Source organism: Rhinopithecus roxellana, chromosome 3, assembly GCF_007565055.1.
Source record: "Rhinopithecus roxellana isolate Shanxi Qingling chromosome 3, ASM756505v1, whole genome shotgun sequence".
Lineage (NCBI taxonomy): Eukaryota > Metazoa > Chordata > Mammalia > Primates > Cercopithecidae > Rhinopithecus > Rhinopithecus roxellana.
The window spans coordinates 96,641,796-96,655,649 of NC_044551.1; the positions used below are offsets into that span (position 1 = coordinate 96,641,796).

The 13,854-nt window shown below is 45.2% G+C and overlaps 1 protein-coding gene across 1 annotated transcript in view; it reads left to right on the forward strand.

Annotated features, from left to right (window-relative positions):
• Positions 1-2,097: 2,097 nt before the first annotated feature.
• The window catches only part of OTULIN (OTU deubiquitinase with linear linkage specificity), a 38,296-nt gene continuing 26,539 nt past the window's right edge, over positions 2,098-13,854 (forward strand). The window contains exon 1 of the mRNA XM_010374089.2: positions 2,098-2,407. Coding sequence (XP_010372391.1) covers positions 2,256-2,407 — 152 coding nt within the window. The 5' untranslated portion in view covers positions 2,098-2,255. The remainder of the gene's footprint in view (positions 2,408-13,854) is intronic.

Genomic DNA, 13,854 nt, shown 5'->3' on the forward strand with positions numbered 1-13,854 from the left:
TAAGATATATGTGACTAAAGAGAAGGGCAGCCACAGATCTCTTCAAGGATGCTAGGGTTCTCTTCACAAATTTATTTCTTACAGTCATGGTAAAAGGTGTGTCCTCTGGACCCTCCTGGGGTGGGTAAGCAGGTCTTAAATGATAAATCCACTCTAACATTCCAATCTCCCCAAGCCTGTGGATACCTTTCTCTACAGATAACTAGGCAGTTCTGGCACTTCAACTTCATTTAGCATAGGTCCTTCTGGGTGGATGGAGGTTAAATGATCAATGGAGTTTTCACTCAGATCCTTCTCACGGTGGGCTCAGTGGGTCCCCAAACCCATCCTGTAGTTATTTTCCTAGTTTGACATGCATACTTGGAAAAGGCATACTCAGCAATTAAACACAGCATTAGGGCTTTTTCTAAGCCTCTGAGATAAAACATTGAATCCAGAATCTCTGGTGAGTCCAAATCAATAAATTTGGCCTGATAGAATTTATAATCTTTCCACCTTGATCCCTATATGAGTTTCCTGGAGTGGTCAAGACAAAGTACCACAAACTGTGCGTCTTAAAACAACAAAATTTATTCTCTTGCAGTTTTGGGGGCTAGAAGTCTGAAATCAGGTTTTCGGGAGGGCCAAGCTTCTTCGGAAGGTGCTTTGGAATAATCCTTCTTTGCCTTTTCTTAGTTTCTGCTGGCTCCTGGCATTTTGTGGCGTTTCTTGGCTTCCAGTTGCATCACTCCAACCTCTGCTTCTATCTCCAAATGGCCTTCCTCCCTCTGTGCTCATTTATCTATCTGTCCTCTTCTAAGGGCACCAACCATTGGATTTAGGGCTCACTCTATACCAGTACGACCTTATCGTAATTACATCTGCAAAGGGCCTATTTCCAAATAAGTTAATATTGTGAGGGTCTAGGTGGACATGAATTTTGGCAGACCCTACTCAACCCTCTACAATCCCACACCTTAATAGTCTTTGTATATTCTTTTGTATGCTCTGAATTTCTTGGCATGTGCATTTATTACTTTTTCAAGTAAAATTAAAGGAGAAAACAATAACCCCCGGAGTTCTGTGGCACAAAATATAAATATTCTTTCCGTTTCAGTTTCTCCCTTGGAGGTCACTACTATTTAGTCTCCCTAAGCTGGTCTTCCAAAGTCTTGCCCTTCTCCAAACTTTTACCAAACTGAAGACAAAGTGATTGTTCAAAATGATCTCAAGATCTGTCAATGAGGATTAAGCATAAGCTCCACAGTTAGCCTAATATGGCTTTTCATGATCTGGTCTCCAGTACCCCTCCTCTTTTCAGTTTCATCTTTCAGTACAATCCCCTGCTCCCTACCTGTTCCGCCCTGGACTCCTCGCGGGTTTCTGAACTGCCCACGCCATTGCATTCCGCCCTGTTCCGGCGCTGCACTCTGTTTCACCGATACTTCTTGCACCCACGATTGCAACTCAACCTTAGAGGCTACTCCTCCACTCCATCCCAGAGATGAAGCATTTCGCCCGTGGATGCTTGAAAACGGTTAATATTTTCCCTTTTGTTCCTCTTAAATCAAAATGTTTACGTGAAATACTATGATCCAAGAACACACACTGCTGCGCTTGCTTAACCGGTTTGAGTTTAACCAGTTCGCCTTCTCCGCCCCAACTCCGGTGCGGTAACTCCCGGCCCCGGAGCGACTGGCCTGGCCTGACAGCGGAGGCCCAGGCCCGCCGGGCGACAGCCTGGGCAGGCCGCAGCCACGCTTCACAGCTAAGGAAAACCCGTTCCGGCGGAGGGCAACGCTCGGAAGCCAAGTGTGACACCGCAAGGCGCCAGAACGCGTCAGCACCCTTCACACCTAAAACTGGCCTTCCTCCTCCTCACTCAAGACGCTCCCCGCCACTCGTCTGGTAGTTTCCAGCTCTCACACCCTCTGCCAGTCCCCACACACACCTGACGAGAGACGCAAGCCAGGGGGGCGCGGGGACAGAGCATGCGCAGCAGCCGCATCGCGCGGTTCCCCCTCCATGCCCCGGCGGCTCAGCCCGCGCACGTGTGTGCGCATGCGCCGCGTCCGGGCCCCTCCGCCTCCGGCCGCACCTCCTCGCGCAGGGTCGGAGGCCGTGGGGCGGGGCGCGCTGACGCGCGCGGAAGCAGCCTGCGGACCCTCGAAAACCGCTCGAGCAGCTGAGCGGCTGCCACCACTGCCTGGCACCCCGACGGGAGGGGCTCCGGGTCGTTCGGAGCCGGCTGAACCCCTTCGGCCCCGAGCGGCCGCATGAGTCAGGGGACTATGCCCCAACCCGGAGCGTGGCCAGGCGCGAGCTGCGCCGAGACGCCGGCGCGGGAGGCTGGGGCCGCGGCGCGGGAGGGCGGGAAGGCGGCGGCCAGCGGGCAGCAGCTGCCCGGGATGCAGTGCCCGACCGAGCAGTGAGTGCGCGGGGCGCGGGCCGTGGGCGGCGGGCTCGGTCCTCTCCGGAAGCCGGGCTGGGGTGGGGAGTCGTCAGCAGAGGGTCCCTGGGCGTCCTCAATTCTGAGTGAGGCCGTTGGCGACAGGGAGGAATTGGCAGACAGTTTTGCCCAGTGTCCGAGTGCAGATTTCTTTCCAAGGGCCCCTCACAATTCTGGTCACACAGTGTCTCCCCTCCCGTCTCATTTTTGACATCTGCACGTCTGAAGTTAAAGAAAGTTCCAGAAACTTGGGAAGCAAACCCGAGAAGTGGTGTGTTTTATTACTATTTCCCTCTAGATCTTTCCTCCAGCCTGGCACAGGGAGGAAGTGAGGTCGCCCCTGCAGCAGCCGCGGGAGAACGGAGCCGCGCGACATGTTCTTTGAGGCGACGTCCCACCTGTTGGACAGACTTTGGACTGACCCATTCTTTTTGACCCTTTAACGGCCTGACTAGTATCCCTTCCCGCATTTCCTTTTAAAAAGGAAAGTCAGTGCTAGTTACATCAGTTCCTTACTGTATTGTGAAGAAGACGATTTGGAAAGAGTTCCTGATTTCTGCAAGGGTCTGGGGGTACGCGTGGAAGCAGAATAGAAACTCGAGTGAAACTTTTCTACACTCTCAAGTTCTAGGCACCTATAAATGCCCTTGGAATTTAAGAAATTATGAAACCACTCAGCCAGCCAGTTTGACAGATATTTTAATTGGCTGGAAAGTTAAATTTAAGATGTGTTTAAATGCCAAAAGCACTGCTAGAACTTTCGAAAAAAAAAAAATTCCTGAAAAGGGGTCTTTTGGGGCCCTGTTAGATAGATACTGTGTTATAATAACGTATTTGCGTAGTACTTAGACATTCTTATTTGTCGAGAACCGCCTTGGGATGGTGTTATTCACACTTAATGGGTTAATGGCCACTGGAAAATAAGATTGAGAGTCAGTGGTCTCAAGCTCCTGCCTCCAGAGCTAGGCAGTAAGTGAAGTAGTGAAGTTGGCTAGGACCTGGAGAGCTTGTCTCTGTTGAGAGGCAGGGTCCCCTAAGCTCAGGCCTGTAGTTGCTGCATCTTCTGTATTTAAAGAATCCAGCTATTTGGGCCTTGCATGAAATACGCTGCTTTTTAAATAGTGGCACCTTTTTTTTTTTTTTAAATTGAAGCCACTGTACAGGCCCATGTGTGAGCTGATGTGTCCTGTGGCGGCCAGTTTGCTCTCTGGGTTAGAGTCTGTATTAGGCCATTTTTGTGTTGCTATAAGGAAGTTCCTGAGGCTGGGTAATTTATAAAAAGAAAAGAGGTTTAATTGGCTCATAGTTCTGTAGGCTTTACATGAAGCTTGGTGCCTGTATCTGTTTGGCTTCTGGTGAGGCCTCAGGGGGCTTTATTTAACTTACCTCGGAAAGCCAAGTGGGACCAGGCAATCACGTGGTGAGAGAGGGAGGAAGAGAGAGGCTAGGGGTGCCACAAACTTTGAAACAACCAGATCTGGTGTGAACTTGGAGTCAGCAGTTGTCTGTCACCAAGGGCATGGCACTAAGCCATTCATGAGGGATCCAAATACCTCCCACCAGTCCCCACCTCCAATACTGGGGTTTATATTTTAATGTGAAATTTGGAGGGGACAAATATCCAGACTATATCATTCTTCTCCTGGCCCCCCAAATCTCATGTCTTTCTCATGTTGGTGAATATAATAATCTCTTTCCAGCCATTCCCCAAAGTCTTAACTCATTCTAGCATCAAGTCCAAAGCCCTAAGTCTCATCTATGACTCATCTCTTTCCACCTATGAGCTTGTGAAATCAGACAAGTTATTTAATTCCACAAATTCCTGGGACATGGACACAGTGCAGCCAAATTCTTTGCTAGGACGTAGCAGGGGTGATCCTTACTCCAGTTCCCAAGAACTTCTTCATTTCCATCTGAGCCTCATCAGCCCGGCCTTTACTGGCCACATTTATTTTATTTTATTTTAATATTATTATTTTTTATTGAGATGGAGTCCTGCTCTGTCACCCAGGCTGGAGTGCAGTGGCGCAGTCTTGGCTAACTGCTACCTCTGCCTCCCAGGTTCAAACAATTTTCCTGCCACAGCCTTTGGAGTAGCTGGGATTACAGGCGTCCACCACCATGCCTGGCTAATTTTTGTTTTTGATTTTAGTGGAGATGGGGTTTCACCATGTTGGCCAAGCTGGTTTCGAACTCCTGATCTCAAGTGATCTGCCCGCCTCGGCCTCCCAAAGTGCTAGGATTACAGGCATGAGCCATCGCGCCCAGCGCACTGTCCATATTTCTATCAGCATATTGGTCACAACCGTTTAGCCCATTTCTAAGAAGTTCCAAACTTTCCCTCGTTTTTCTGTCTTCTTCTGAGCCCTCCAGACTCTTCCAACTTCTGCCCATTACCCAGTTCTAAATCTGCTTCCACATTTTCAGGTGTCTTTATAGCAATACTCGAGCCCTCAGTACCAATTTTTTGTATTAGACTGCTTTCGCATTGCCATAAAGAAATACCCGAGGCTGGGTAATTTGTAAAGAAAAGATATTTAATTGGCTCATGGTTCTGCAGGCTGTACAGGAAGCTTAGTGCCTGGATCTACTTGGCTTCTGGTGAGGCCTCAGGGAGCTTTCACTCATGGCAGAAAGCCAGGTGGGACTAGGCGATCACATGGTGAGAGAGAGTGAGGTGGGGGTGAGGTGCTGCAGACTTTTTAGCAACCAGATCTTGCATGAACTCAGTAAGAACACACTCATCACCAAGGGCATGGTGCTAAAGCCATTCATGAGGGATCTACCCCCATGATCCAATCACCTCCCACAAGGCTCCTCTCGAACCATGGGGATTACATTTTAGTATGAGATTGGAGGGGAGAAATATCGAAATCATATCAGAGACTTAACCTCAGACTCTGCAGAGGGTTAAATAGGGGGTCTCTTGCCCCTAACGCCTGCTCCCCGGGCCCATGCTGGTTCCTAATTGCAGCTTCGCCTTCTTTCTACCCTGGTGGTGAGAACCATGCGCTTAATTTAATGCGCTGTCTCACGTGCTGCACCTTAGCCCCAGCCATGTCATGCTTCCTGAGCAATGCAGAAACTTTGAAGCTAGACCATGTTCTCAAAAGTATACATAGTTATTTGGCAAGTTTTCTGGTGGATGTGATTCTCATTCAGAACACCTATGAAAATAGACAATGGTAGGAAGAAGTGCTCTTTCTTGAAAAGTTTTTGTGGCACAGGTGCCTCTTCTGTCTGCTGCTAGTATAACTATATAGACTTAGAGCTGAAAGGAATGTAAAAAAAAAACTAGCCTAGGTTTGTCATTTTACACATTCACAGATTTTTTTAAGTGTAGCTTGATTGGAGAGACCCTGATGCGTCGATGGGAACCTCCCCCTACCTCTTCTGGGCTTCCTCAGCATAACCAGGCAGAGAGACATGATTTATAGTGACAGCCAACTTCACTTTTTTTTTTCCCTTGGTTTGCTTCCCACGTTTGCTTCCCAGTAGATGTTCCGGTTTGTTTGTGTTCCGGTTTTTCTTTTTTAGTAGGTTAATTTTGTTTTCTCTTTATTTTTGTTGTGTTTGATTATCTCATTCTCTTTCACATCTAAAGATGGGGCAGAACAAGAGAGGTGAGTTTAAGATGTCACCTTTTATTTATTTATTTATTTATTTATTTATTTATTTATTTATTTTTGAGACGGAGTCTTGCTCTGCCGCCCAGGCTGGAGTGCAGTGGCCGGCTCTCAGCTCACTGCAAGCTCCGCCTCCCGGGTTCACGCCATTCTCCTGTCTCAGCCTCCCGTGTAGCTGGGACTACAGGCGCCCGCCTCGTCGCCCGGCTAGTTTTTTGTATTTTTTAGTAGAGACGGGGTTTCACCGTATTAGCCAGGATGGTCTCGATCTCCTGACCTCATGATCCGCCCGTCTCGGCCTCCCAAAGTGCTGGGATTACAGGCTTGAGCCACCGCACCCGGCCAAGATGTCACCTTTTAAACATCATGTCTCAAGTTTTGGACTTTCTAGCCTTTTTCCATCTTTCTGACTCGGCAGTATCTGGGTAGTGAACTGTTTCTCTATGGTATTTTCTCATGGGCTAGAGAAACTGTACCATGGGTGTCATATAAACAAAGTTTGCAATATAAGGTGTTCATGTCAATTTCTGCATGATGATATATATAGCTTAATAGTTGAGTATCAATTTAAATAGTGTAATGTCCATTTTTAGTCTCCTTTTTTTGTCATTGGAGCCGAGGCCTTTCTTTCCACCCAGATAGTTGGGTTTGCTATGAGGAGGAATCATTTAAAATGTTTACGCTTAGAAGTATGAACACTGTAAGACTGTAGAAGTTTTGGGATATCCTATAGAGTCATTTGTAATACATTCAGTGGACAGTAATTACAAGTACAGAGCATAGCCCAACTTCTGCAGCTGAATTAGACATTCGGGATATGTCTCTGAAGGCTGTGGTGATGGGTAGAGAAAGAGATGGCTTATTTCCTAGGCAGCACAGTAGGTTACTCTGATTCCTTTCCACTAAGCTCATCACATTTCACAAGTGAGAGAAGGGGAAAAAAAACATAGAAACCACATGGATAAGCTGCTTTGTTTTCTTGTTTGTTGAGACAGGGTCTCTCTCTGTTGCCCATTCTAGAGTGCAGTGACAATCATGGCTCACTGTAGCCTCAACCTTCCGGGCTCAAGCGATCCTCCCACCTCAGCCTCCTAAGTAGCTGGGGCACCAGGTGCACGCCATCATACCCAGCTAATTTTTTTTTTTTACTTTTTGTAGAGACAGAATCTCACAATGTTGCCCAGGCTGGTCTCTAACTCTTGGGCTCAAGCAATCCTCTTGCCACAACTTCCTGAAATCCTGGGATTACAGGCGTGAGCCACAGTACCCAGTGATGAGCTACTTTGTATACATCTCATTGCAGTTTTTCTTTCCCTCCCTCCCTCCCTACCCTCCTTTTTTCCATCCACCCATCAGCCCATTTAAGAGCTGTGGTTGGCTCACATCTCCTAGACAAGCCCTAAGAATGGCTTGAAATATAACTTAGGGTCACATTTGAAGAAATCTTTTGTCAGACCAGATTACTTGGCCTTCTTCAAGCTCCCTCTGCTGCTCTCCTATGCTCTATCCCCTGCTCACTCCACCCCCAACATCTGACTCCTGCTGTATCTGGTCCTGGGACATGGTTGGTGACTAGGCCAGAAATGCTTAGGGAATTGAGAAGAGACTACTCCATGGCCCTTCTCTGCCTGTCTGAGGGTGAGACAGGGTTTGAATCTGTGGAGGCATTCTGTCGGTGAACCCCTCTGAAATTGAAAGCAATTTTATATATGTTTCTGGGCTTAGGTTCTGATGAAATCTGCATTCTCAAAGGGGCTGTGAACAAAAAAAGTGGCACACTGTTGTTCTTGTGGATGTATTTTCTGCCCCACCCCACCCCCAGATGCTGCTACAGTTTGGAGTAGGGATAAAGTCCACTTTCTCCCAACCTGATGAAGAGCCTGCTTTGGGGTCCAGAACTAGGATGTCTCTAAGAATCAAACCTTATTGAGAGTGGCTGCATTGACCCCAGATACCTCTGGAAGTCACGTGGAGTAGCATGAGCCAGTCGTGGAAAGTCCACTTGCGGAAGAGGGGTGGAATTTTGGCCTGGGTGCCGGTACTTTCCTGTATTTGATGTGTTGTTCACCCATGTCTGAACCACCGGAGAACGGCTGGGTTGGTGGTCTTTGCTTTTCCTGTGCCTGTGTGGGAAGGTGTGTTAGTGTCATATTGGTTGACACTGTCTCACCAACATTGCCTTAGTGTTGCCATTAGTCTCAAAGGACAGGCTAAGTTAAGTATGAACTGCAGGGTTCAAGTCCAGAGAGTTGAATTAAAAAGAGCCATACTTAGTTCTTTTAGACAAGTAAGGGGAACAATTTTTAAAAGGTTCATAATGGTGAGTGATTAAAATATTCTGTCTTGTTAGCTTTGCGTATGCATTAGAATTAATTTTTTTCCTATTACGTATTTACTTGAATCAAAAATTGAAAAATTGGCTTCACAGAAATGCCTTCTGCTTCACTAAGCTCTGCTTTTAACTCACGGCTTTTGCTCTTGGGAATAGTATAATTTTGTGTCTGTATAGTGAGCATGTTTAAAGTAAGTTTTCAAAAATTGGTTGGTATGCAGGTCTTTTTGAACAGAGCAAGTGGTACCAGTTATAATTTAGTATGTAATGTTATATAGCTTACTCAGTTGGATGTGTTGTCTTCATATCAAAAATAAAATATTTTATCTCTAGGTTAAGAGAAAATAGGTAAATAAGCTGGATGTGGTGGCTCATGCCTGTAATCCCAGCACTTTGGGAGGCCAAGGCAGGCAGATCACCTGAGGTCAGGAGTTTGAGAACAGCCTGACCAATGTGAAACCCTGTCTCTACTAAAAATACAAAAATTAGTTGGGCATGGTGGCACATGCCTATAATCCCAGTTACTCAGGAGGCTGAGGCAGGAGAATCTCTTGAACCCAGGAGGCGGAGGTTGCAGTGAGCCGAGACTGCACCATTGCACTCCAGCCTGTGCAATAAGAGCGAAACTCCGTCTCAAAAAACGAAAATAGGTAAATATTGTTTAATAGGAACTTGAAAATATACACTTTAAAATAATGCCATGGTGCAAAACTTAAGTATTTTCTAACTAGGAATTGTTAGCATTTGGTTTTAAAATTTAGGCTGAGGGGCCGGGCGCCGTGGCTCAAGCCTGTAATCCCAGCACTTTGGGAGGCCGAGATGGGCGGATCACGAGGTCAGGAGATCGAGACCATCCTGGCTAACACGGTGAAACCCCGTCTCTACTAAAAAAATACAAAAAATTAGCCGGGCTAGATGGCGGGGCGCCTGTAGTCCCAGCTACTCGGGAGGCTGAGGCGAGAGAATGGCGTAAACCCGGGAGGCGGAGCTTGCAGTGAGCTGAGATCTGGCCACTGCACTCCAGCCTGGGCGACAGAGCGAGACTCCGTCTCAAAAAAAAAAAAAAAAAAATTTAGGCTGAGCACGGTGGCTCACACCTGTCATCCCAGCTATTTGGGAGAGCAAGGTGGAAGGATCTCTTGAGCCCAGGACTTTGAGACCATCCTGGACAACAGAGTGAGACCCTGACTGTATAAAAAATTTTAAAAATTAGCCAGATGCGCTGGTGCATGCCTGTGGTCTCAGCTACTTGAGCCTGAGGTGGGAGGACTGCTTGAGTCCAGGAGATTGAGGCTGCAGGGAGCTGTGGTTGCACAGCTATAGTCTAGTCTGGGCAACAGAATGAGACCCTCTCTTAAAAAACATATATATATATATAAAATTTTTTAAATCGGCTTAATTATTTTTAAGTTGTATGTATTTATGGGGCACATAGTGATGTTTTGATACACGTAACTATAGTGATCAGGGTAATTAGCACGTCCATCATCTCAAACATGTATCATTTCTTTGTCTTAGGAACACTTAATATCCTTCTCCTAGCTGTTTGAATCTATGTTATAGATTATTAACTGTAGTGATCCTACAATGATATAGAACACTAGAACTTACTCCTTCTATCCAGCTGTAATTTTATCCTTTATTTGTATCCTTTAACAAATTTTAACTGTGGAATTGAGGGTGACTGCCAGAAAATCAAGTCGTTTAGACTTGGGCTTAACTTTATCACAAAACTGTTTGCTGTGGTGATCACCTGAGTCTCTGAGCTTCAGTGGTTTCTTTTGTGTCAGAGTGGGTACCTCCCCACTGCCACACCAACCTGACACACAAAAGGTTGCCAAATCCCTTTTCCTCTCATTGTTTTATTATCGTCCCATCCCATAACAAAAACTTAAACTTAACCTCTACTTGTTTCAGATTCCCGGCCTTTAGTATAATTTCATTTTGTCATTGTTTTCAGCTTTATTATTTTAATACATAAAAAATTAAAGCAAAAGTTTATTGAGTGAAGTATTTTTAAAATAAAATTATTATTTTTTGCTTTGTTTCTTCCTCTCTTTCTGTTTGCTTATCTTTTTTTTTTTTTTTTTTTTTTTTTTTTTTTTTTTTTGAGACGGAGTCTCGCTCTGCCGCCCAGGCTGGAGTGCAGTGGCCGGATCTCAGCTCACTACAAGCTCCACCTCCCGGGTTCACGCCATTCTCCTGCCTCAGCCTCCCGAGTAGCTGGGACTACAGGTGCCCGCCACCTCGCCCGGCTAGTTTTCTGTATTTTTTAGTAGAGACGGGGTTTCACCGTGTTAGCCAGGATGATCTCGATCTCCTGACCTCGTGATCCGCCCGTCTCGGCCTCCCAAAGTGCTGGGATTACAGGCTTGAGCCACCGCGCCCGGCCTGTTTGCTTATCTTTATATTAGACGGGTAACTATTTCATTCTGCCTGTGAAATGTCCTCCTTCCTGAATATATTGATTGAGCTTCATTGCTCAAACTTAAAACTTATTCTTCGGGATTGTTTTTAAAAATTTAATTAATTAATTAATTAATTTTTTTTAGTAACAGGGTCTCACTCTGTTGCCTGGGCTGGAGTGCAGTGGTGTGATCATAGCTCACTGCAGCCTGCAACTCCTAGGCTTAAGTGATCCTTTCTCCTCAGCCTCCTCTGTAGAGGGGATTGCAGGTGAGTGCCAGCATGTCCAATTAAAAAAATATTTTTTCTTTTTTTGTAGAGGCGGAGTCTTGCTTTATGCCCAGGCTGGTATTGAACTCCTGGCTTTAAGCAGGATTATTTTTATTTTAGTAGTGGCCTTTAGTAAAGGCTATATTACATTTTCTGTATGTTTGTGGTGACCATGAAGTTAGCAGATATTTGTGCACAGGATCTGAGTGAAATCCAGTTGTGGTTAAAGCAATTTGATTATACTCTGATTCTCTTATTCTTCCATTTCTGCTTTGCTTTTTTCATATATCTCGAGTCTCTTCTCTTTATTCCCAGTAATTTCCTGTTCAGCTTCCCTTTGTGTTTAGTTCTCCTGTTTGTTCTGCTGTTCGTTTCTTTCCTTTCCTTTCCTGTTGGCCTTTGTAGGAATTTGTACTTGTGGGACGGAGAGTTGCTTGTTTAGAGAACCTCCTCTGGGGATTGATGTTGGATTTTGGTTATTTTGTAGATTAAAAAGAGAACAAAGTGGAGCCAAATGTGCACACAGTATAGCCACAGATTTTGCTCGAAGTACAATTTTCATGACAAATTTATTCACAAACTTAGACTAAAGAACTGGAAGAGGAACCATTTATACGGCCTCTTTCAGTCTTCTCATTTTGAAGATAAGAAAACTGAGGCCTTGGGGAAGTGGTTTGCCCAGAGATATATGCCTCCAATAATGACACTGTGAAAGTGCTCTGCTTAAATGACTGTTTTACAGGATTAAAATTGTCTCTTATTTTATAAAGCCAGGAAAGAGGCTGAAAGATGTTGTTAAATGATTGAGAGAAGAACGAACACATTTGGTCACTTTTTATTTTAGGCGTTTGATGTATGGTCCCCATGAATCAGGTTTCTGTTTGTTTTTAACTCTGGCATGGGCTCTAAGGGTGACCTCACACTTTTTACTTGAAGTCTCACTGGAAGCAAGAGCACATGGAAAGTACCTTTTCCTGATACTTGTTCCCTCACCCCCACAACATTAAAATACACACAGTTTACACATTTATAGAGAAAAAAAGAAATAAAAATTGATAATTGGTCAGACTGTTCATTAATACTTTGCACCAGTGGATATAAAATGAGAATTAGAATAGCTTACTTAATTTTGAGTGCTAATTATTTTCCATGTATCTGTTCTTAAAATAGCCCTTTGAGGTGAATACTCTTACTGCCCTTTTGACAGGTAGTTAAATCTAGATGCCGAGAGGTGTAGTTACTCTAGTCATAGTTATACATACAGCTAATAAGGACCGGAATGAGGGCTAGGTAAATAAACCCTGGCAGTCTGATTCCCCACTCCAACCATTGCACTCTGCAGAGGGCTTACCCACATGGCGTGTATTGTGACATATTAGGCAGGGGCAGGTCAGGAGTTGTGGGCCATTCAGGAAGAGGGAACATCTGAGCAAATCACAGATGTACGGGCACACGATAGTGTTGGTCAGGCATTTGGACTGAAGTGTGAATACTGCATAGGGAAATAATGGGATACAGGCTAAAGTGGTGGGTAAGGTCCTAATTTTGACATTAGTTCCCTGAGTGTTTGGGAACCACTGAAAGGTTTTAGTGGGACATATGAGACTTCCTCAGTCTACCCCTCCCAGTACCCCTTCTTCATCTGTCTCTTGCCCTCTGACTCCTTCATCTTGCCCCCAGCTGTACTAGGCCATGTACCAGGAGCTGGGGTGATAAGGGAATTGGAGGTAGGGGTATCTCAGTCATTCACTGAAAAATTTTTTTAAGCCTGGCACTTCCTCCTTCCTGTGTTCCATTGGGTCTGCAGTCTTGTGTGAGGATGGGATATGCTCTCATGAGGCAGGAGTTTGGGGGAATCAGGGGTCTGATCATTGCTTATGTGAAGGTCAGCTAGTCTCCTTGTTTTCCGCTCAGTGTGTTACTCATGCTCCTGAAGGACTTGATGCCTCCAGTTCCTGAGCCTTTCTGGGGTTCTGCCAGGTTTTCTGGCTTGCCTGCCATGGATGCCCATCCACCAGCCTTGGCTTCCCTGTCCTGTGTCATTTACCATTCCATCTGCTTTCCAGCTTTTTGGACTTTCACCTGTCTTCTGGTTTCATGAAAGATAGAATTGGGGTTTCTGTTTCCCTTTATTGTCATTTTGGGGTGAATCTTGAAGGAAAAAGGGGGCATCTTCAAACCAGAAGTCCCATTCTTCATCTTTGTCTAGCATCTAGTGGATTTTTTCCCTTTGTAGTACTTAGTGGGCTCTTTAAACTAAAGTACTGGAGACTAGGAAGCTCGAGTAAGAAGTCGGTAGTAGTGGACAGTGGGAATATATGTAACAGCTGCATGTGTGGCTGGTTGAATGTGGGGTCAGGAAGCAGGAGGATTTCGAGGAGGCTTTTTAGCTTTGGCGATTTGTAGTAGTAACTGATAGTCTCTTCTTGTTTTTAAGGTAGCTGTTGTCAAGTTTGCTTGTGACATGTTACAAAGGTCGGCAGTGGGCCTGCATTCCTTTATAAATACTTTTATCAGCACTATCTCCATTCTTGGAACTTGACAGAATCAGTTCAGGAGCTTCATTAATAAGATGCATGCTGTGATGTCTAGGTATATAGTTGAGACATTAATAGGCATTGCAGTTAAAATGGCCTCAGAGCCACTTAGCAAATGAAGTGATGTAACTTGTCCTATTGAAAGTAAGAAATTCTGAAGTAGAAGAAAGTGGTGAGATAGAAACATAAGCATCTTTATTCTTAAGATATGAGACCCATATTTTATCAGGTTATCATCATGTAAAGTGAAAAAAG